At 42.9% G+C, this 24,581-nt stretch overlaps 2 protein-coding genes across 3 annotated transcripts; one reads left to right on the top strand and one right to left on the bottom strand.

The window, feature by feature from the left end:
* The first annotated feature begins 5,344 nt into the window (after positions 1 to 5,344).
* On the top strand, positions 5,345 to 7,390 carry arl14ep (ADP-ribosylation factor-like 14 effector protein). The gene is made up of 5 exons (XM_029766937.1): positions 5,345 to 5,532; positions 5,687 to 5,876; positions 5,974 to 6,117; positions 6,274 to 6,335; positions 6,620 to 7,390. The coding sequence occupies exons 1-5, from the start codon at positions 5,462 to 5,464 to the stop codon at positions 6,846 to 6,848; spliced, it is 696 nt and encodes a 231-aa protein (XP_029622797.1). The 5' UTR covers positions 5,345 to 5,461; the 3' UTR covers positions 6,849 to 7,390.
* Positions 7,391 to 8,002: 612 nt separating this feature from the next.
* fshb (follicle stimulating hormone subunit beta) lies at positions 8,003 to 13,575 on the bottom strand. 2 transcript variants are annotated; one of them, XM_029766935.1, is made up of 3 exons: positions 13,451 to 13,575; positions 9,866 to 10,087; positions 8,003 to 8,350 (listed from the first exon to the last, which is right to left on the bottom strand). In XM_029766935.1, the coding sequence occupies exons 1-3, from the start codon at positions 13,532 to 13,534 to the stop codon at positions 8,123 to 8,125; spliced, it is 534 nt and encodes a 177-aa protein (XP_029622795.1). In that variant the 5' UTR covers positions 13,535 to 13,575; the 3' UTR covers positions 8,003 to 8,122. The 2 variants fall into 2 exon arrangements, with proteins under 2 accessions (XP_029622795.1, XP_029622796.1); XM_029766936.1 differs by lacking the exon at positions 13,451 to 13,575 and adding an exon at positions 10,349 to 10,381.
* Positions 13,576 to 24,581: the final 11,006 nt, after the last annotated feature.

The following is a 24,581-nucleotide window of genomic DNA, read 5'->3' as shown; positions in this document are numbered from 1 at the left end:
GTTGGGGAAGACATTTGCTTGAGCACATTGTGGGGGTTACTTTGGATTAAGTATAAGCAGCGTGTCAGATTTTAAATGCTCATGTTAATGTGTTTAAGAACAGGGATACTGTGGTCCCGTGTGGCTCAGTTGGTAGAGCATGGTGTTTGCAATGCCAGGGTTGTGGGTTCGATTCCCACAGGGGACCAGTACGGAGAAAGAAATGTATGCATTCACTACTGTAGGTCGCTCTGGATAAGATTGTCTGCTAAAATGTAATACTGTTACCGTACATGAGATGTGTTCAGTCTTAAAAGGCTCTGGATATCCAGCTCATGAACAGTTGTTCTATGTGATGTTTAAGTATCTACCTGATGAGGTCATACACGTTCTGGAATGATTTCATGTGAGGTGGTTATACCTTCTGGTTGGAAGCGTGCAGTAATATGACCTTTTGTAAAGCCTGGTAAGAACCCTTCATGTGCTGGTAGTTATAGACCAATAGTGCTGACCTCTAACTTGTGTAAACTGATGGAAAAGGGGATAGTCTACAGATTGTCATGTTTCCTGGAACATAGAGGTTTATTGAGTTAATGTAAAAGTGGATTCCGTAAAGGTAGATCTACTTTGGATGCATTAGTAAAGGTGAGCAATTCAATTGAAAAAACTCTGGTTATGAAAGAATGAATGGCTACTGTCTGTTTTTGGCATTGAAAGGCAAATGACACCATGTGGAGAGCAGGCCTACTTTATTTGATTTAACTAGGCAAGTCAGTTAAGAACCAATTCTTATTTACAATGACGGCCTACGAACAGTGCCTTGTTCAGGGGCAGAACAACAGATTTTTACCTTACCTTGTCAGCTCGGGGATTTGATTGAGCAACCTTTTGGTTACTGGCCAAACGCTCTAACCACTAGGCTACCTGCCAGAATCAAACCAGGGTCTGTAGTGACGCCTCTAGCACTGAGATGCAGTGCCTTAGACTGCTGCGCCAATGGGGGGCCCCACTGATTACGATAGAAAGACTTGGTATTGGTGGGAGACTATTGTAATGGGAATTTTAATGTCTGTGCTTTTCTTTATAACACATTTCTGTGTTCTATTCATATGCTGTTCTAATAACCAATTTCTGTGTTTATGCAAGTGGCTGACTGTACAAATCACCCCTATCAGTGGCTGCAATTTGGCAGTACACCTAGACTGTGTTTTGAAAACAAATGACGTTGTTTTGAGAATAAACTAAAGATATCTCAGTTTCAAAGTCTCAGCTTAGAGAGGAGAAGCCTCGTGAGGTATTGGTCTGTCACATGTTATGAAACAGTATTGGTCGGTTACATGAATGAAACAAAACGGTAATGATTCATTAGTTATGCTAAATCATGCAAATATAACTTGTCTGTGTATAGCCAAAATATAAGACAACTGCTGGGTCAGCCCAGGAAGAGCTCCTGATTGATGTGTACTATGGTGCATTGAGTTGGTTGGAACCTCTCCAGCTCGCTGACAATAAACAATGATTCATATAAGATTGACTTTGAGTGTCTCTGTAACACAATATCCACGACACTATATAACTGAGTTTTGGCCTTATTTAATCGCTCTTTGCATTTTATTTTATTTTACTAGACAAGTCAGTTAAGAACAAAGCCCTATGGGACTCCCAATCACAGCCGGTTGTGATACAGCCTGAAATCAAACCAGGGTCTGTAGTTACGCCTCTAGCACTGAGATGCAGTGCCTTAGACTGCCGCGCCACTCGGGAGCCCCACTGATTAATATAGAAATAATTGGTTTTGGTGGGAGACTATATAACTGTGTTTTGGCCTTATTTAATTGCTCTTTGCGTTAAAATAGGATCCAATATATCTGATGCCTATGGAATTGACAACGGTATTCCTCAAGGCAGTGCTATCAGTCCTATTTTGTTAAACATTATGATTAACGATGTGTTTTCAAATGTAGGTAGGGGTATTGGGGCTTCCCTATATGCTGAGGATGGCGCTATTTGGAAGAGGAGAAGGAATATCTCTCATGTGAACTTCTATTCAACAGGCTATAATGGATGTTGAAAGATATTTTAAATTGATTAAGAGTTTTAAATTGTCAGTGGCGAAGTCTTGCTGTATGTTCTTCTCAAAGAAGAAAGTTGCTGATAATATACCGTTGTTTCTGTATGGACAGCCTATGGGGAGAGTTTTTAAGTACACATTTTTAAGTACAAATATTTGGGTCTATGTTTCAATGAGCAATATAAAGTCAAAAAAAGGACCCTGTCTTTCAAAGATAATTTGTAAAAATCCAAATAACTTCTCAGATCTTCATTGTAAAGGGTTGAAACACTGTTTCCCACGCTTGTTCAATGAACCATAAACAATTAATGAACATGCACCTGTGGAACGGTCATTAAGACACTAACAGCTTACAGACGGTAGGCAATTAAGGTCACAGTTATGAAAAGTTAGGACACTAAAGAGGCTTTTCTACTGACTCTGAAAAACACCAAAAGAAAGATGCCCAGGGTCCCTGCTCATCTGCATGAACGTGCCTTAGGCATGCTGCAAGGATGCATGAGGACTGCAGATGGGGCCAGGGCAATAAATTGCAATGTCCGTACTGTGAGACGCCTAAGACAGCGCTACAGGGAGACAGGACGGACAGCTGATCATCCTCGCAGTGGCAGACCACGTGTATCAACACCTGCACAGGATCGGTACATCCAAACATCACACCTGCGGGACAGGTACAGGATGGCAACAACAACTGCCCGAGTTACACCAGGAATGCACAATCCCTCCATCAGTGCTCAGACTGTCCGCAATAGGCTGAGAGAGGCTGGACTGAGAGCTTGTAGGCCTGTTGTAAGGCAGGTCCTCACCAGACATCACCGGCAACAACGTCGGCTATGGGCACAAACCCATCGTCGCTGGACCAGACAGGACTGGCAAAAAGTGCTTTTGTCGCAGTTTTTTTGCTGAGTTTACATGGAGCATGTCATAAATGTTCAAACAAAGTGTTAGAAGGTGGTGAATCTTATGCGTTCGGTCTCTGGTTATGAATGGGGTGATGACCGACAATCGTTGATGGATATTTATAGAGCTCTGATCAGGACGACAATTGATTACTGGTGTATAGTTTATGGAACAGTGGCGACGACTTGGCTTCAGAGGCTGGACAGAATCCAGTATATAGTGTTATATATAGCTTTAAGGATATGTAATGGTACATTTAAATCAACGTCTGTATGTGCCTTACTAGTGGAGGGAGGTGAGGTTCCTTTGGATATACAGTGGGAAAAAATTGTTATTAGCTTATTGGGTTAGGCTGTGAGGTTTACCATCCAACTGCTACTGTTCTAGATGACTGTTGGGAATATACTAGTAGACAAGGCAGTGGTTTTGGTTGGACAGTTGGAAAGCTTGCTGATGAGAGTGGTTTGAGGTTGGACCTTCTGTGGTGATAGGGAATGTTCCTCCATGGTTACTCCCAGATCCTGTTGTTGATCTAACCTTGGTAGAGAAAGGGAAAGATTGGTCAGAAGTCATATAGTGAAACTGGTTGACAATTACATTGGTAAAAGTTTTTATGCATTTTTACTGCTTTTCACAGATGGATCCAAGGACCCAAATAGTGAGTTGCACAGGAGCAGGTGTTTACCTTCCTGAATTTGATGTGCAGATATGTAGAAGACTAACAGAGAACTGTCAGTATACTCAGTTGAATTGTTGGCGATAGTAGTTGCCCTCCAGTGGGTGGAGGACATACAACCTGTCAGAATTATAGTGGGCTCAGATTCCCTTTGTGTATTGAATAGTTCATCATCTGGAAAATCTAAAAGGAGTGACCAACTATTGGAGGTATTAAGGTTATAATGCAGAATTGAGAGGCTGGATGTAGATGTGAGATTCTGCTGGGTCCCAGCCCATTCGGGTGTGGAATGGAATTAAATTGTAGACCAGTTAGCCAAAAGAGCTTTAAAACAAGATATAATTGATATTAATGTTCCACTGGTTAGAGGTGAGGTGAAATGTAAGATCAGAGCCATTTTGATAGATGTGTGGCAGACGAGATGGTACTCTGAGCCAAAGGGCCGGCATTTACAGTATATGTCCTCAAAAGAAAGGTCGGTGGACCAAGATTCATAGGTCAGACTAGGAAGGAAGAGGTGGTGTTTTCTTCATTGTGCCTAGGACATTGTACATTGAACTCGTCATTACAGCTGGTTGGCAAGCATGTGAATGGTATGTGTCTGGAGTGTAGGTTCAATGAAACGGTGGCGCATGTGTTGTAATGTTGTTGTATGTTAAAATCATATCTAATTTTATTGGTCACATACACATGGTTAGCAGATGTTATTGCGAGTGTAGTGAAATGCTTGTGCTTCTAGTTCCGACAGTGCAAAAATATCTAACATGTAATCTAACAATTCCACAACTACCTAATACACACAAATCTAAGTAATGGAATACGAATATATACATATAAATATATCGATGAGCAATGGCAGAGCGGCATAGGTAAAATGCAATAGATGGTATTATATACATAAGAGATGAGTAATGCAGATATGTAAACATTATTAAAGTGGCATTATAAAAGTGACTAGTGATCCATTTATTTAAGTGGCCAATGATTTCAAGTCTGTATGTAGGCAGCAGCCTCTGTGTTAGTGATGGCTGTTTAACAGTCTGATGGCCTTGAGATAGAAGCTGTTTTTCAGTGTCGCGGTCCCAGCTTTGATGCACCTGTACTGACCTCGCCTTCTGGATGGAAGCGGGGTGAACAGGCAGTGCCTTGGGTGGTTGTTGTCCTTGGTTATCTTTTTGTCCTTCCTGTGACATCGGGTGCTGTAGGTGTCCTGGAGGGCAGGTAGTTTGCCCCCGGTGATACGTTCTGCAGACCGCACCACCCTTTGGAGAGCCTTGCGGTTGAGGGCAGTGCAGTTGCCGTACCAGGCAGTGATACAGCCCGACAGGATGCTTTCAATTGTGCATCTGTAAAAGTTTGAGGGTTTTAGGTGACAAGACAAATTTCTTCAGCCTCCTGAGGTTGAAGAGGCACTGTTGCGCCTTCTTCACCACACTGTGTGGGTGGACCATTTCAGTTTGTCTGTGATGTGTATGCAGAGGAACAGAGATGGAAAGATGGAAGTGTAGAGTTATTGAGAATGGTGGGGTTTGGAAGGGATTTTGGTGATGTGGGAGGGTGTATTGGAAGTTAGTAGGGCTCATTTTTTATTTTCTCAGAAGTACTGAGTTAGGTAAGAGGATTTAGAAATTTTGAGCTGATCTTGTAAACCGTGATTTACGACACACTCCAGCACAGTAGGTGGCGGCATGCACCTTTAACGTTGGTTTGCAGACCGCAATTTTATCATAAAAGAAGAAGAACCAACACAGGCGTTGGACTGGACGCGGTGCTTCGGATAGTTGATATTGCTACTAAATAAATTGACGTCAGACCATACAAGCACGAAGTTCATCATGCCTGTCACCTGTGCAGTAAACGGCTGCTCCAACAAGTTTATCAAGGGGTCAGAAATAAGATTTTACAGGTAAGGAGTAAAGGACTACAAGGTAACGTTCTTCAAATGTTGTTGTCAGCTAGCCGCTATTGAGTTGGCAAGCTAGCTACATTTGGTGCGTTTATGCGTGCGCAAGAGAATGCATGCTTGTGTTAAGCAGTGTTTCTTGTCCTATTCTTCTCAGGTTCCCCATCAGTAAGCCTCAGCTTGCCAACCAATGGGTACAAAGTTTGGGGATGAAAAACTTCATCCCTACACCTAACACTTGCCTCTGCTCAGAGCATTTTAACCCAGATTGTTTCCGAGACTACAATGGCAAACAATTTCTTAGGGAAGATGCCGTGCCCACCATTTTCGGTGCCGATTCATCGAAGGTAATGTATGGTTTCATAGTTGCTCAACCTAGTTTAGCCTACTGCCTTTTTGTTTTTATTCAGCTAGACTACAAGATGTATGTTAAAAACATTGCAGCCTGAATTACGAAAAAGGGGTATGATGACCAAGGACACAAATGCGGCTAACCGCTTCGGGGCACCGTCAGACCGGGAGAGGGCTAAGACGCTGGAGAAGAGCAAGGTCAAGGAGAAACGACATAGTACCCGGGATACTGGCAAGGTGTGTCGCCCCTCTAAATGAATGTTAGTGTAAATCCTGTTGCAGAGTTTTGGTGAATTTTTGCACAGTTAAGTGCTGTTTTTCACGTGCACAAGAGCATACTTCCCCTGTTTCTTCTATCAACATTCACTCAAAGTTATCTATTTTTTTGGGCAGGGAAGAGGTGATGGCAAAAAACGAGGTGGAGGACGAGGAGGAATCTCCTCCAACACTGACCGGTAAGAGTGGAAACGTGTTTCCAGAATCCATCACTGCATGGGTGCACTGCTCTGCTACCTTCCTCGAAGGCTGCAACGTATGCTTGTTTTCATTATTGCATTTCAAATGGTTGCCTTTTTTTTACTGGAGAGACAAGTCAGTAAAAATGTGTATCTGGGAGAAGGTAAACCAGCAGAAAGCAGTGTCATTCCGTAAATGATGCACAACCAAGTAAGCAAGACGCAGACGATAGTCACGTACAGGCGACAGGTCAGACGTTCCCGTTGTTTTTGTGTATTTGCAGACAGACTATTGGGGCGAAGAGCAAAGTGTATGACAACAAAGGCCGCTTGCTCTCCTGCGGCAAGGACATGTGTGACTGCCTGGACGCGGACTGCATGGGCTGCTTCTACCCCTGCCCCGAGTGCAGCTCCCGCAGGTGTGGCGTGGAGTGCCGCTGTGACCGCAAGTGGCTCTACGAGCAGGTTGAGGTGGAGGGGGGAGAGATCATCCGCAACAAGTACGCTGGCTAGTCTCCCCCACCCTTAGGCCTTGAACTATGACTGTTGTCAATTATTTTTCTCATTTTTATTTTCTGTAGAGAGAGAAGGGACAGAATAAGAAATGGTCTGAAGTTGCCAAAAGATACATAATCAAATCAAGTTATCACAAGATGTATCAAGAGTAAATGAATAAGAAATAATACTCCCACAATGATTTCAACCAAGTGTTCTAAACATTGTATATGTAGTTTAGTTCCTGTACCGAGAGGATCAATTCAAGAACGTGTGTGCGCATGCACTACGCCGGTACCTCGCTACGAGAACTCATGCAAGGAAAAAGAGGTATATGACGGAGATTTGTTTCCACCTTTTTTAGAAAGTATGAATGCCTGAAGAATTTTCCATGTTTCATTTTCTGCCTTTCCTCATTATGGTTTTTGCAATTCTCCACTTGTTTTGATTAGTGATTACATCTTTTTTTTTTGTGCCCACAGCTGTCAATTACATTGGTCTTAATTCATATAAAAAAATGTGTGTCCAGATTCCAACCCTTGTGGTGAGCCCTACAAAAAGTTTATAATAATTACCGGTGATGACTGGTGACTTCTTCAGTATCATGTGTGTGGTTTTGCAACAGTTTCCTAGAAATGTTCACGAGGTGTTAAGCGGTCAAAACAAGTGTTCTGCTTTACCACAGATAATCTCCATTACAGGGTATTTCTGTGCAATTTCACAATTATTTTCTGTGACCTATTAGGTCTATTTTTGGGTAATGATAAATGTCCTATAGTCACAGTTGTGTAAAGTACTACTTAAGTAGTTTCTTTGGTTATCTGTACTTTTTAAAAATATTTTTGACTACTTTTTACTCCATACATTTTCCCTGACACCCAAAAGTACTTGTTACATTTTTTATGCTTAACAAGATAGGAAAATGGTCTAATTCACACACACTTATGAAGAGAACATCCCTGGTCTAATTCACACACATATCAAGAGAACATCACTGGTCATCCCTTCTGCCTCTGATCTGGTGGACTCACTAAGGACATGCTTCGTTTGTAAATTATCTTGTTGGACCCTGCCCCTGGCTATCTGTAAATAAAAAAAGTGAGTGCAGTCTGGTTTGTTTAATTATTTATACATTTACTTTTGATACTTAAGTATATTTTAAAAGCAAATACTTTTAGACTTCCGTAGTGTTTTATTGTGATAGCACATCAACAATGGAAACGGTACCATAGAATAGTCAAACCGTTGCTTAACATAAACTGTGGCTGCTGCAACAGCCTAACTCTACAGTATTACATTTCTAGTGGGCTTCCTAAGCAGCTGGGTGTTGCCATGCTTATGCGATCACAGTCGGTGTTGTCCGTCTTGCATTTGATGCAATCGCAGCTCTTGGCAACGGGTATGAAGAAGGGGTCGACCCCGGATGGACATCCTTCCAGGTAGACCTTCTCGTAGGACCACTCCTTGAAGTTACACGCCCCCTGGGAGCGCGGCAGCCATGTGCTCTGATAGTTCAGATCCTGCCAACAACAGCATTCATACCGGTAAGTTGAAATCATCTGAACACTGGCCTGGTCCCAGATCTGTTGTAATGTATAGTCAACTCATGGCATGACAATAACCATATGGCTTGGCAAGACAACTCAAACCGATCTGGGATTCGGCTAATGGAAACCATATTTTTAAATGATTGCATGATTCATAGTGTTACTCTTCTGCTGCCGTTGTGATCTACACAAAACAAAAATATAAATGCTACATGTAAAGTGTTGGTCCCACGTTTCATGAGCTGAAATAAAAAAATCCAAGAAATGTTCCATATGCACAAAAAGCATATTTCTCTCAAATGTTATGCACAACTTTGTTTACATCCCTCTTAGTAAGCATTTCTCCTTTGCCAAGATAATCCATCCACCTGAAAAGTGTGGTATGTCAAGAAACTGATTAAACAGAATGATCATTACACAGGTGCACCTTGTGCTGGGGACAATAAAAGGCCAATTTAAAATGTGCAGTTTTGTCACACAACACAATGCCACCAGATGTCATAAGTTTTGAAGGAGAATGCAATTGTCATGCTGACTGGAGGAATGTTGCCAGATAACTGAATATTAATTTCTCTACCATAAACTGCCTCCAACGTCATTTTAGAGTACGTCCAACCGGCCTCACAAACATAGACCATGTGTAACCACGCCAGCCCAGGACTTCCACATCTGACTTCTTCACCTGCGGGATCGTCTGGGGGGGCCCTTTTGTGGGGAAAAACTAATTCTGATTGGCTGGGCCTTGCTCCTCAGTGGATGGGCCTAAGCCCTGCCCAGGCATGTGAAAGCCATAGATTACGTCCTATTGAATTTATTTCAATTGACTGATTTCCTTATATGACCTGTGACTTAGTAAAATCTTAGAAATTGTTGCATTTTGTGTTTATATTTTTGTTCAGTATATATTAAAGGCCTGCTGATGCAACGTCAAATAGTAGAATTAATGATTTAGCACATAGTCCTAGTCAATTAAATTAAACAGCAGAAACTGTAGCATGGCTGCACTACAATATATTACACAACAGCTCACATACAACAGAATATATATATTTTGTTATTTATTTAACTAGGCAAGTCAGTTAAGAACAAGTTCTTATTTACAATGACGGCCTACCCCAGCCAAACCCGGACGACGCTGAGCCAATTGTGCGCTGCCCTATGGGACTCCCAATCACGGCCGGATGTGATACAGCCTGGATTCAAACCAGGCACTGAGGCACCAGGCACTGAGATGCAGTGCCTTAGACCACTGCGCCACTTGAGACCAAAAATATATATAACGCAATGTAATGAAAAACAATTGTAACCTTTTTTTATAAACAACAGGGGTGTGTTCATTAGGGCACTCAACAAACGTTGTACATCAGAAAATAAAAATGTGTGTCCTATTGGCCAAGTAGGCCCTCCCTGTTTCAGTCAGTCTTGTCCAGTTTGGTACCTAATAAACACACAACCGTAAATAAGTACTGTCTATCCCTATTTAGCTACCGTCGTTTCGCACAGGCCGGCGCAGGTGGTGATGGTGATGCTTCCGTGACAGTCCTCTCTCTCCACGGTGATGGTCATGTTGTTTAGTCGGCAGCCATACCTGCAGTCTGTCCCCGCCCACACTGGCGTCACCCACAGCGTTGCCATGACGACCAGCTGCAGCGTCCTTAAGCGGGTGCAGTACATAATGCTTCCACAAGGAGAACAGGTCCCTTCAGGAATCTGCTGGACAGCAGGGAAAGAGACATGCTGATCAGACCGCTCGCACGCGTGCCCCCGCGTTTGCCATCACTCGCATGTTGATTTTGTCCACCAACACCAGACGCGTTCAGGACACGCAGGTTGAAATATCAAAACAAACTCTGAACCAATTATATTAATTTGGGGACAGGTTGAAAAGCATAAAAAATGTATGGCAATTTAGCTAGCTTGCTGTTGCTATCTAATTAGTCCTGGGATATAAACATTGGGATGTTATTTTACCTGAAATGCACTAGGTCCTCCACTCTTAACAATTATTCCACAGATTAATTGTCTCCTCCTTCAGGCTTCTTCTTCTTTGGACTTTATATGGCGGTTGGCAACCAACTTTAAGGTGCATTACCACCACCGACTGGAGTGTGGACCTCAGTTCATCTTTCAATCACCCACATGGGTATATGCTCCTAAAAACCAATGAGGAGATGGGAGAGAGGCGGGACTTGCAGCGGGTCAAGCAGAATAGAACCAAGTTCTATTTTAGCGCCAGGCTACGCAGACGTGCACGAGCAGTGTGGGTGTAATGATTGAATATCATGTATGTGTACATTTATTTTGCAACGCCCGCGCATGCGACGCGAGCGGTGTGGTAAGCATATTACCAATGAGTAGATGGGAGAGGCAGGACTTGCAGCGCATCAAGCATCACAAATGGAACCAAGTTCTATTTTAGCGCCTGGCTACAATGATTGAATAACATGTATGTGTACATTTATTTTGTAAAGAGAGCGGTGTGGTCAGCATGTTACCAATGTGCCATCTCCTTGGTTTTTAGGAGCATATACCCAAGTGGGTGATTGAAAGATGAACTGAGGTCCACAGTCCAGTCCCAAGACAAATTAGCTAGCAAAAGCAAGCTAGCTAGCTAAATTGCCATAAATACTTATTGCTTTTCAGCCTGTCCCCAAATTAATATAGTTGGTTCAGAGTTCGTTTTGATATTTTAACCTGCGTGTCCTGATCACGTCTGGTGTGGGTGGACAAAATCAACATGCTTGCGATGGTGCATGCGCTAGCGCTCTGGTCGGCATGTTACATTCTGACCACACCGCTCTCAGCACATGCGCGAGCGTTACAAAATACATTTACACTGATGTTATTCAATCATTGCACACACACACACTGCTCGGGCGCGTCTGCGTAGCCAGGCGCTAAAATAGAACTTGGTTCTATTTGTGACGCTTGACGCGCTGCAAGTCCCGCCTCTCCTATCTCCTTATTGGTTTTTAGGAGCAAATAGCCACGTGGGTGATTGAAAGATGAACTGAGGTCCGCACTCCAGTCCAGTTGGTGGTTGTAATGCATCTTAAAGTTGGTTGCCAACCGCCATATAAAGTCCAAAGAAGAAGAAGAACCCTGAAGGAGGAGTGATTACTAGAAACAAACTTGGTTTACCCTTTTATCTGTGGATTAATTGTCGGAGTAGAGGACCTTGTGTATTTCTGGTAAAATAATAACCCAATGTTTATATCCCAGGACAAATTAGCTAGCAACAGCAAGCTAGCTAGCTAAATAGACATACATGTTTAATGCTTTTCGACATGTTCCCAAATTAATATAGTTGGGTCAGAGTTCGTTGTGATATTTCAACCTGCATGTGCTGATTACGTCTGGTGTGGGTGGACAAAATCAACATGCGTGCGATGGAGCACATAGACATGCGCGATCGGTCTGGTCAGCATGTCAGGTCACACTTTAAACAAAGTATATCTTATAAGGCCTTCAGACTCCCTTTCTAAGGCCACCCCAAATCATTAAGGAAATGTAATCCTATATGAAGGGTGGCATATAGGGTTATGTGTACCACATTTGCCAAAGCACCAGACAAAGTACCTCACCTGTTGTATCACTTCTATTATATGGTACATTTTATTTATTCATTTACAACCTGAATATGATTATGGCCATAATGGATGTTTTCCTTACGGAGATTTTCTCAGACCACATAACGTTCCCTCTTGGTCTCCCAATGGATATTTTATCTACCATTTCAATCAGGGATTCACAACCACTCAGAGGACATTGCTCCCGAGTGGCGCAGTGGTCTAAGACACTGCATCTCAGTGCAAGACGCATCACTACAGTCCCTGGTTCGTATCTAAGCTGTATCACATCCGGCCGTGATTTGGAGTTTGGAACAGTGCACAATTGGCCCAGCGTCGTCCGGGTTTGACCGGGATAGGCCACCATTGTAAATAATAATTTGTTCTTAACTGACTTGCCTAGTTAAATAAACGTTAAATGTAAAAAATGTAATAAAAATAATTAAATTGCTGTTGATCTGTTAAAGATGTTTGTCAGAGATAATGCCGTCAAAATCTGAGATATACTGAAATCACCTAAAGAATACAGACAAGGTCAGATGAGTCATTTTCTATTTGGTCACGAGCCAAAACCAATAGTAGATTTGGGAGGAAAAAGATAGTATGCCGTTGGAAGCTACTTCGCTCATTGAGAAAGAGAATAGATGTTATTCTACATCAACATAGCCCTCTTAGACCTTTGTGGCCAGGATGAATGGAATGAGCTTAAGGCTATTGTTACTCTGCCATGGACAAGATAAGATTGTCTATAAAACTTAATTTGATGTAATTTAATGCAGGCATCCAGGGGAGGGAAGAAGGGAGGACAAATTTATCACCAAAATGATGTTGAATTAGATTACATTAAATGTTCAGATTAAATCATCAATTAGTTTATCAAATAATCTGTAACGCCCTAAAATAATGTGCTAGACTGAGTCTTTTGAAATTAGGAAAAATGTATTGATATTATTATATTATTGTATTAGAAACAGCTACAGCCCTGGTACCAAATTAAATTAGAAGGTGAAAAGGGTAGACAATTAAGAGATGACATTACATCAGAATCTTAGTTTAAATATCCAATCTCGTTAAAGGCTTTCAACTTTTCAACAATAGTAACAATTTAACATTCACGCAATTTAAAACCATTAGAATTCAAATGAGCATTACAATATCAATTTATCAATGGTAGTTTTCCCATATTTTTCTTCTATTCAGATTAGTCACGTTGAAAAGATCTCAGTAAGTGATGAAAATGCTTTCTAACTATTCTAAGTGCATACGGTCTTTGAACCCTTCCAGATCAAGTTATTCCTCTCTCCACAAGCTGCATCATCTATTTTGAGCATGACAAATACAAACATTACTGTCAAACATAAAGATTCAGGGAAAACACGCACGCCATTCAGATATACACTAGGCTACACACACACACACACACACTAAGGAATGAAATTTACCGGCAGAGATAGTCAATGAAATCAGCAGTGTACACAGAAGTCTGCAAAGCCAACATGCTCACCTGTTGGGTTCTCCCTTTTGATTTAGTGATGAAGAAGGGTTGCCCCAGCTCTTTTATCCTCTCTGCACCTATAAATATTATCATAAGGGTATTGCTCCATCTTTGATTGCTTTCATCCGACAAGGACCTTTCTTAAACCTTGCATGGGGGTGGACTCAAATCTCTTAAGCTCTGTTGCCTTGGAATAGTGAGGTTTTTCCTACCTGTCTGTCTAAGTGTAAATATAGTGGTTTAGCTCCTTTGGTACGTGGATAGGCTCAGGTCTGTAACTCAAGGTCAATACACCCACACAAGGGGAGCAAGTTCACGTATTTAGAGTATCTGTATCAAAACACAAGGCAGAATGGCTTAAATGGATCAGCAATGTGTGTGCTCCCACTAGAACCAACATGCAACACTGCCAACGCATGGAAAACCCATATAACGCCTGCATGTTCCATACTGTAGGTGCCTGTCAGCCCCCTCTCAGAAAGAGGATAGCACTCCAAATCTTCAGTGTCATTTCAAAGATTCGGACAGTGTTGTCCGCACTATAGATATTCCTTGGATACATTAATATGTAACAGAGATGGTGGTGTGACTAGACTTGTAGAAGTCCCGGGTTTAAACTCTGTCGGTCACAAATACAGTAATTGACCAATGCCTCCAATGGTTGACAATAACACTTCTGGTCTATTTGACCAATGCCTATGAAAGCACTTGGTTGACAATCCCATTCTGTGGTGTATCATCATTACTGCATTCCCCGCTGAACCATTGGCTCCCTTTATAAGTTCCCAATGCATAAAATGGGTAAATTCGAGGCATATCTCTAAAGAATCTTATTTGTCATAGGTCATTTTTCATGAGAAAGTGCAATAATCTGACTAAGCCATTCTTCAGTTAATTATAAATCCTTTGCTAGGGGAATATGCTTAGTGAATGACTCTAGTATTTTATAATTTCTGACACCTTCACCAACCATGCTCACACAAGATAAACCCAGTGGTGGAAAAAGTACTCAATTGTCATACTTGAGTAAAAGTAAAGACACCTTAATATAAAATGACTCAAGTAAAAATGAGTCACCCAGCAAAATATTACTTGAGTAAAAGTCTAGAAGTATTTGGTTTGAAATATACTTCAGTATCAAAAGTAAATGAAATTGCTAAAATATACTTAAGTATCAAAAGTAAAAGTATAAATCATTTCACATCCCTTATATTAAGCAAAGCATTTTCTTATTTTTTTAATTTACAGATAGCCAGGGCGAGGGGCACACTCCAATACTCAGACGTAATATACAAACAAAGTATTTGCGTTTAGTGAGTCCTCCAGATCAGAGGCAGTAGGGATGACCAGGGATGTTCTCCTTATAAGTCAGTGAGGTGGACCATTTTCCTGTCCTGCTAAGCATTCAAAATGTAATGAGTACTTTTGGGTGTCAGGGAAAATGTATGTAGTAAAACTTACATTATTTTATTTTGGAATGTAGTGAAGTAAAAGTTGTCAAAAATATAAATGAGTGAAGTACAGATACCCCAAATAACTACTTAAGTAGTACTTTAAAGTACTTTTACTAAAGTGCTTTACAACACTGGATGGACCAAACTAAGAAGGGTGGTGGCTAGTGTCCGTAGGTCTGCTGATGGACAATAACTAAACAATATGTTAACCATATTGTTAACCATATTGTCAAATAAATTGTTACCAAAATGTACACTTTGCACTGGTGCAAAGATATATGGAGCTTATGTTGCCAATGAAGCAATGGTAGGGAAAGTTAGCCATGTCCCTAGCTGGCCAGGCTGTGCTGCATTCAGTAAAGTCAGTCCTGGAGGTTTCAACATGAAAACACACCACAGCCTAATAACAGTAACTTTTTGAGCAGCAGCCATGGTTTGTACAGAAGGTTCCTTGGACTTCAAGGTATAGTTTCTGCTCTGACATGCACTGTCAACTATAGGACCTTATATAGACAGGTGTGTTTCTTTCTAAATAATGTCCAAACAATTGAATTGGCCATTGGTGGAGTCCAATCATGTTGTAGCGACTGTTGTGGAAATTCTACACAGGTACACTCGAAGTCAATCTTAAATTATCCTTGTTTATTAACACCTAACTGGAGAAGTCACAGTCAAACTTAGATGCATAAAGTACTGGTCTGAAGTGACACACAGACAAGTTATATTTGTGTCACGTCCTGACCATTGAGTGCTCTTATTTTCTATGGTAGAGTAGGTCAGGGCGTGACGGGGGTTTATCTAGTTTATTTTTTCTATGTTGTGTTCGAATTTATTTTTTCTATGTTGGGGTTTTTGTATGATTCCCAATTAGAGGCAGCTGGTCATCGTTCTCTCTAATTGGGGATCATATTTAAGTAGTTGTTTTTCCCACCTGTGTTTGTGGGAGATTATTTTCAGTTAGTGCATGTTGCACCTCTGTCGTCACGGTTTGTTGTTTGTTTATAGTTTATAGTTTGTTTATTGTTTGTTTGGCTAAGTTTTACAATATAATAAAGATGTGGAACGATACCCACACTGCGCTTTGGTCTCCTTCCTACGACGAACGTGACAATTTGCATGATTTAGCTGATCATAATTAATTCATCCTTAACGTTTGGTTCATGCATGTGACAGACCAATACCTCACAAGGCATCTTCTCTCCAAGCTGAGACCTTGAAACTGAGATATTCTTTCGTTCTCCAAACAAGATTCTGGGCATACTGCCAAATTGCTGATACTGATAGTGAGGATTCATTCAATCAGTCACTTGCATAAACACAGAAATTGGTTATTAGAATAGCACAAAAATAGAACACAGAAATTCGTTATTAGAAAAGCACAAACATAAAATGTTCCATCACATCCTCCTCTTATCACTGAATCTGTGATAATTATTATTACATTTTAAGGTAAGCATTAGATTATAGCTTCTATCAAAACGTTCTATACTTCTATTAAAGTAAGGGAAATCAACACATAAAACTAGACACTTCATTTCAAACCCTTCATTCTGGGTTATACTGTCACGTCCTGACCAGCAGATGGAGCTGTTGTAGAAGTTTGGGGGTCAGGACGTGGCAGTCTTGTGTGTGTGTGTGTTTGAATGTTCTCTGTGTCTTGTGACTCCTGATAAGGAACAGCTGGGGATCGTTGTTCCTGATTGGGAGTCATATATGTAGGAGTATGTTTGTCACTGGGGGTTGTGGGGAATTGTGGTGAGCACTGCTTTTTTTTGGTTTAGCCTGCTACCCTGTCGTATCGTGAGTACTGTTCATTGTTTTGTTTATTGTTTTTCCCAGTGGATACTTTACTTGTTTTTGTTAATTAAAGAAACATGAGTGTCCACACTTCTGCTGCGCCTTGGTCCTCCTTTCAAATCCACGATGGATACCGTGACAGAATCTCCCACCTCACCAGGACCAAGCAGCAGAGGAACGAGGAGGAAGGATGGACGTGGGCCGAGCTAAGGAGGAGCGTTTCCAGGGCGATGGAGGAGTTTAGGAAACTCGAGAGGCCGCCCCAATATTTTTTTTGGGGGGGGGGCACAAGGGGAGTTTTGCGGGGCAAGAATGGAGCCCCAGGCCAGCTCCCCGCACTAGCATGGAGGTGCGTGTTCACAATCTGGTACGCCCAGTACCAGCACCACGCACCAGGCTTCAAGTGCGTGAACCCAGCCTCGCCAGTCAACAGTCACCAGAGCTGCCCGCCAGTCAACAGTCACCAGAGCTGCCCGCCAGTCAACAGTCGCCAGAGCTGCCCGCCAGTCAACAGTCGCCAGAGCTGCCCGCCAGTCAACAGTCGCCAGAGCTGCCCGCCAGTCAACAGTCGCCAGAGCTGCCCGCCAGTCAACAGTCGCCAGAGCTGCCCGCCAGTCAACAGTCGCCAGAGCTGCCCGCCAGTCAACAGTCGCCAGAGCTGCCCGCCAGTCAACAGTCGCCAGAGCTGCCCGCCAGTCAACAGTCGCCAGAGCTGCCCGCCAGTCAACAGTCGCCAGAGCTGCCCGCCAGTCAACAGTCGCCAGAGCTGCCCGCCAGTCAACAGTCGCCAGAGTGGCCAGACTGCCCTGAACTGCCGGAGTGGCCAGACTGCCCTGAACTGCCGGAGTGGCCAGACTGCCCTGAACTGCCGGAGTGGCCAGACTGCCCTGAACTGCCGGAGTGGCCAGACTGCCCTGAACTGCCGGAGTGGCCAGACTGCCCTGAACTGCCGGAGTGGCCAGACTGCCCTGAACTGCCGGAGTGGCCAGACTGCCCTGAACTGCCGGAGTGGCCAGACTGCCCTGAACTGCCGGAGTGGCCAGACTGCCCTGAACTGCCGGAGTGGCCAGACTGCCCTGAACTGCCGGAGTGGCCAGACTGCCCTGAACTGCCGGAGTGGCCAGACTGCCCTGAACTGCCGGAGTGGCCAGACTGCCCTGAACTGCCGGAGTGGCCAGACTGCCCTGAACTGCCGGAGTGGCCAGACTGCCCGAACTGCCGGAGTGGCCAGACTGCCCAGACTGTCCGGAGCTGCCAGACTGCCCAGACTGTCCGGAGCTGCCAGACTGCCCAGACTGTCCGGAGCTGCCAGACTGCCCAGACTGTCCGGAGCTGCCAGACTGCCCAGACTGTCCGGAGCTGCCAGACTGCCCAGACTGTCCCGAGCTGCCAGACTGCCCAGACTGTCCCGAGCTGCCAGACTGCCCAGACTGTCCCGAGCTGCCAGACTGCCCAGACTGTCCCGAGCTGCCAGACTGCCCAGACTGTCCCGAGCTGCCAGACTGCCCAGACTGTCCCGAGCTGCCAGACTGCCCAGACTGTCCCGAGCTGCCAGACTGCCCAGACTGTCCCGAGCTGCCAGACCGCCCAGACTGTCCCGAGCTGCCAGACCGCCCAGACTGCCCCGAGCTGCCAGACCGCCCAGACTGCCCCGAGCTGCCAGACCGCCCAGACTGCCCCGAGCTGCCAGACCGCCCCGACAGCCTGGAACGGCCAGCACCTGAGCCACCTCCAGGATAGGTGGGTTGGGGAGGGAGGGTGTAGCACAGTGCCGTCGGTGACGGCAGCCACCCTCCCTTCCCTCCCTTATTGTTTAAGGGTTAGTGTTTATGGGTTTTGTTGGGGATTTTGTTTGTTGGTGTTTTGTTTTGTGGTTAGGTGCATTCCGGGGTCTGCACCTTGAGGGGGGGGTACTGTCACGTCCTGACCAGCAGATGGAGCTGTTGTAGTAGTTTGGGGGTCAGGACGTGGCAGTCGTGTGTGTGTGTGTTTGAATGTTCTCTGTGTCTTGTGACTCCTGATCAGGAACAGCTGGGGATCGTTGTTCCTGATTGGGAGTCATATATGTAGGAGTATGTTTGTCACTTGGGGTTGTGGGGAATTGTGGTGAGCACTGCTTTTTTTGGTTTAGCCTGCTACCCTGTCGTATCGTGAGTACTGTTCATTGTTTTGTTTATTGTTTTTCCCAGTGGATACTTTACTTGTTTTTGTTAATTAAAGAAACATGAGTGTCCACACTTCTGCTGCGCCTTGGTCCTCCTTTCAAATCCACGATGGATACTGTGACATATACAATCTAATTAGTATGGTAATACTGTCATCATAATAAAGGTTATACTTCTATTAATGGGAGTGAATTCATCAAAAACACACACACGTACACAGAATGTTACATTTTGGCAATTTGGGATCCCCAACTTCCAAACAGGGATTCCAACCAAGTTGCAGGCGTCCACTCTGGTTGTGGGGAATTATTCTTAGCAACAGTGACAATGTATTCGGCAAAATCAATCATATTAGAAGAGTGATCTGGAACAAAAGTATGTTCAGGGCCAATGATTGAACAAGTGCCGCCTTGATCTGCCAAAATATAGTCAAGAGCCTCTTTGTTTTGCAGAGTAAATTATTTTAGCATTACCAATTCTCTCTACGTCTCTAGAGATCTCCAGAATTTGTCTAGAGTATTTTTGTTAAGTTCACCACTTAACCAGACCCAACTCAGGGCCCAGCAGGGCTCTCCTTCCACGATGACTATCTACTTCTGGGCCTCTACTCCTTGCCGGCATTGGTCCCTTTCGCTCAGGACTCCTTCTACTTTGCCAAATACATTTGCCAAATACAAATACATTTGCACATAAATGATTCCATCTAACCCATAACACATGAATTGCTCCACTTATATAGTTAGAAACCTACTAAAAACTTGCTCAAGTCAATTAGCCAGTTACAAAATGTGTCAGTTTCCAACAATCCCTCATCTGGAACAATGATCACTCACATGTTCCATACGACCTAGAAACCATATTGACTTTCACAGGGAAGAGAGAGAACATGAGAGAACACTTTCACGCCAACCTTGATAAGAATGAGATTGGTGCAAGGTTAGCCCAAGCTACAATCTAGTGGCTCTCCTCACATTTTAGGGGCATTTCTCTGTCTCTAGAAGCCTCGCCTTTCCGAATCATAATTAGAACTATTGATAAATTATCCAACCCAAATTTAGAATGACAGTCATTAGTGCGTCATGTTGGTTCTCTCACTCAAATTTTAAGACCCTCAACTTAGCACACACCGATACTGGCAGAATGTACATTTACATTGACGTACAGTATATTCATCCCATATTCATCATTAACTTTTCTAATCACGGCCCCCATTTGTGGTAATGACAGATCGGTATCTCAATGCGTTCTTAGTCTAAATTACTACACATTTATCAGTGTGCAGACCTCCTTAATCAACCTGATACCCCAAATAAATAATTTTGGACAAGCTTCAATCAATTATGGGGACGGTTGACCACCCCCTTCCTTCACGGCACTCATTCTTCTGCCGTTACTTCATTTTCTTCTTCAGATAGTGTTTTAGTTCGTCCTCCCAATGGCACATGTTCAAAGTGGATGGCCCTTGACAATGTCCCGATTTCAAAGCAGACGAATCTCTCACCTGAGCCGCCACCCTCCTTTACAGTCCATTATGTCTTGTCCATTTTCCTACCAGTACACCAGCAGCATGAGAGACGTTTGGACGGGATCTCTCTCCATGCTCACTCCATGTGGACTCATGTCGCACTCCTGAGAGAAAAGACAAGAGAGAAAAGGCAGTTGATAGCTTCGACTGAATGCTGTGTACAGGTTGCTGGCTCGGACTCAAGTCTCATGGTAGAAGTGGAGACGGACAGGGCCATAGTGAACGCCATTGTTGCCATTACTTCAGCCAGTTAGAGGGGGTGAGGTTTACACTGTTCTTGGTCAAATTATCCCTTCCATAAATCTAGATACCATCTGTGGTCACCTTCACCATAACCTCGAGAGAGGACAGACCAGAACAACAGTTTAGTTTGGGGCATTTCTGATTCAGGAAATCCCGACAAACTATTCACTGTATGAAAAATGACAAATTATTCACTGTATGAAAAATTATTACTACTACCAATATTCTTAATACAAATGTCTAAGACAAATGTCAAAGAGAATAACAACACACAGTTGAAACAATTTTATTTTCTCCCAAATTAGCTATCATCTTGGCGATCTCACCTCAGAGTTACAGGGTCAGGAAGTCAGAGGGCTAATCCTTAGGGAGAAATCCCAACCATCCAGCAGACCCAATCTGGTGAGATTTGTATTGAAACAAGACAAAAACAAAACAACAACAGCAATACACTTCTTCATATATCACTCAAGGTGGGGAAAACTTCAATCCATTTGGAGTAACTGTCAACCATTACCAACATACCTTTTTTTCCATTTACAGGCAGGCATATGAAGAAAACCAATTTGCATATTTACAAAAAGGCCCCAGGGGGCTGGTAATTCCCCCTTTGGATACGACTCACATCGTGATTCATGCATCCCAAAAAAACAACTACACTGCCTGTTAAATCAAAATAACAAATAAAACTAGAATTCCAACAATTGATAACTCCATCTTAACTTAATTGTATCCCATAAGGTAAGGAATAGTAAAATAGACTAGAGACAGGTTGTAATGCCCTGGCCATAGAGAGGGGTTTTTTGTTCTTTATTTTGGTTAGGCCAGGGTGTTACATTGGGTGGGCGTTCTATGTTCTGTCTATGTGTTTGTATTTCTTTGTTTTGGGCCGTGTGTGGCTCCCAAATCAGGCACAGCTGATGTTCGTTGCTGTTGATTGGGAGTCGCACATAAGTGCATGTTTTTCCGTTGGGGTTTTGTGGGTAATTGTTTCTGTTCAGTGTGTTAGCTGTCAGTACTGTTTGGCTGTCGGGTTTTTCTTGTTTTGTAGTCGTAGAGTGTTCTTTCTGAATTAAATTATGATAAACACTAACTCCGCTGCACCTTGGTCTTCTTCCGACGACAGGTGTCCCTCATTCAGGGGCAGGGCTCTCTCTCTGTCCTTCTTGTGGTCCGAATCACACATAGGACTATTGATACATTATAAACTTCTTCCTAAGTATTAGTGTTTACATAGCCCATTTAAATGTCACCCAATGTCTCTAGTCTTTCCAGTGAGGGTGATCAGGCCTCACCAGAAAGTCATAACAGAGGTGAGAGGTCAGTCAACCGTATTAAGTGAGTGTCTCTTTCCCTTTTCTTTCCCTGTACTTCAGACATTATATAAAGATATTTCAAACATTCCCAAGATTTTGTGTACCAGGTTTATATTGGGTTTTTCAGTACATTTCTTATCAAGAGAATGTGTGCAACCAAAACTCGGCCATTAGATACTTCCGAACATTTCATTTGTGTGCCCCTTAAGGTGCATCCTTTCTAACCCGTGAAAAACCCACTAAAACCAAAATAAAAAGACCCCACACAATAAATCAGTATTAACACCACTAACAAATATTAATAACAGGTAAAAGCAAATAAAATGGCCAGGCCTTACTTAATTTGGGAGCTCCCTTAACAACCCGATCCGGGTTGTTAAGGGAGGCACCTGCCTCAGAAAGCACCTGCCTCAGAAAGCATTTTCAAAGGGAAGAGATACAGAATCATTGATAAATATGTAAAAAAAATGGTAGCGGACATTCCATCAGTCCTGGCAGAAAGAAAATAAACATGCATTTACAGTACCAGTCAAAAGTTTGGACACACCAACTCATTTCAGGGTTTCTCTTTATTTTTATTATTTTCTACTTATTTTCTAATAATAGTGAAGACATCAAAACTATGAAATAACACATATGGAATCATGTAGTAACCAAAAAAGTGTTAAACAAATCAAAATATATTTTAGATTCTTCAAAGTAGCCACCCTTTGCCTTGATGACAGCTTTGCACACTCTTGGCATTCTCTCAACCAGCTTCATGAGGTAGTCACCTGGATTGCATTTCAATTAACTGGTGTGCCTTCTTAAAAGTTCATTTGTGGAATTTATTTCCTCAATGCATTTGAGCCAATTAGTTGTGTTGTGACAAGGTAGGGTTGGCATACAGAAGATTTGGTAAAAGACCAAGTCCCTATTATGGCAAGAACAGCTCAAATAAGTCCCTCATTACTTTAAGACATGAAGATCAGTCAATCCAGGAAATGTCAAGAACTTTGAACGTGTCTTCAAGTGCAGTCGCAAAAACCATCAAGCGCTATGATGAAATTGGCTCCCATGAGGACCGCCACAGGAAAGGAAGACCCAGAGATACCTCTGCTGCTGAGGATAAGTTCATTGGAGTTACAAGCTTCAGAAATTGCATCCCAAATAAATGCTTCACAGAGTTCAAGTAACAGACACATCTCAACATCAACTGTTCAGAGGAGACTGCGTGAATCAGGCCTTCATGGTCGAATTGCTGCAAAGAAACCACTACTAAAGGACACCAATAATAAGAAGAGACTTGCTTGGGCCAAGAAACATGAGCAATGGACATTTGACTGGTGGAAATCTGTCTTTTGGTCTGATGAGTCCAAATGTGAGATTTTTGGTTCCAACCGCCGTGTCTTTGTGAGATACAGAGTAGGTGAACGGATGATCTCTGCATGTGTGGTTCCCTTCCGTGAAGCATGGAGTAGGAGGTGTGATTGTGGTCCCGTTGTGAGGAAGAAGACTCAACAACGGGGCCATGCAAGCACCGCGGAACCAATGGAATAAGTCAGCTGGTCAAGAGGATTTATCAACAACTCCAAGGAGTTTTGAGGAACATTTGATCTAATTACTTGTGATCATTATGAACTTCATCAACGGAGCACCAGCATGCTAGCTAGCAAGTGAACTAGCTTTCCAGCTAGCTGGTTGATTGGGACAGAAATGTTACAGCTAATAGCGTTAGCAGCTAGCTAAGTAAGTCATCATCACAACTGTTAGCTAGCTAGCTGATTATCTATTTAGTGTTCAGTATAACCTACATGTTGTTGAATGTTTATCTAGCTTCTATAAACTAAAATCTTATTTTACAACTAAGTTACGTTTACAATGTTTGTGTGATAACTTTGTCTGGTGGTAGCTGGCTAGCTAACTTGTCTCATGTTGCTATGACAACAACTATGTAGCTAGAGAAGTCAACTATCATCGCTGAATTATTTTGCAAGTTAGTACTCCACGTTTTTGCTACGTTAATTTAAGGCTTAATCATTCAGTTAATTGAGCATTTCTTGCCGTTCTTATATCTCCATTGTGTCAGTTAATGCAAGATATTTAGGCAATGGAGTGAGACATTCAGGGGTATTGGGAGGGTTTAAGTGGTAGACACCGCTGCGTTCAGTCACGGGTCTAACATTGAGTGGAGAGGGCAGACTGTTGTGTCCTAACTTGTCATGGAGGGGATGGATTCTTTGTTTAAATGGTTTTGATACATTTTGCAGGGTTATTGGCGTGGAATGGCAATCTGAAGGGTTTTGTGATTTTATATATACAGTTGAAGTCGGAAGTTTACATACACCTTAGCCAAATACATTTAAACTCAGTTTTCACAATTCCTTACATTTAATCCTAGTAAAACAAACTTTGGAAGTATGCTTGGGGTCATTGTCCATTTGGAAGACCCATTTGAGACCAAGCTTTAACTTCCTGACTGGTGTCTTGAGATGTTGCTTCAATATATCCACATAACTTTCCTCCCTCATGATGCCATCTATTTTGTGAAGTGCACCAGTCCCTCCTGCAGCAAAGCACCCTCACAAAATGATGCTGCCACCCCTGTGCTTCACGGTTGGGATGGTGTTCTTCGGCTTGCAAGCCTCCCCCTTTTTCCTC

The sequence above is a fragment of the Salmo trutta genome, chromosome 12, assembly GCF_901001165.1.
Source record: "Salmo trutta chromosome 12, fSalTru1.1, whole genome shotgun sequence".
Classification (NCBI taxonomy): domain Eukaryota; kingdom Metazoa; phylum Chordata; class Actinopteri; order Salmoniformes; family Salmonidae; genus Salmo; species Salmo trutta.
The sequence above is the reverse complement of the archived record's forward strand: the minus strand, read 5'-3'. Positions and strand labels throughout refer to the sequence as shown.

Excerpts from the sequence above, each read along its gene's own strand:
- arl14ep (XM_029766937.1), top strand. The coding sequence starts at position 5,462 with ATGCCTGTCACCTGTGCAGTAAACGGCTGCTCCAACAAGTTTATCAAG. Across the intron at positions 5,533-5,686 it reads TCAGAAATAAGATTTTACAG|GTTCCCCATCAGTAAGCCTC; the intron begins GTAAGGAGTAAA and ends TATTCTTCTCAG. Across the intron at positions 6,336-6,619 it reads ATCTCCTCCAACACTGACCG|ACAGACTATTGGGGCGAAGA; the intron begins GTAAGAGTGGAA and ends GTGTATTTGCAG.
- fshb (XM_029766935.1), bottom strand. The coding sequence starts at position 13,534 with ATGATAATATTTATAGGTGCAGAGAGGATAAAAGAGCTGGGGCAACCC. Across the intron at positions 10,088-13,450 it reads CAAAAGGGAGAACCCAACAG|ATTCCTGAAGGGACCTGTTC; the intron begins GTGAGCATGTTG and ends GCTGTCCAGCAG. Across the intron at positions 8,351-9,865 it reads CCGGCCTGTGCGAAACGACG|GATCTGAACTATCAGAGCAC; the intron begins GTAGCTAAATAG and ends TGTTGTTGGCAG.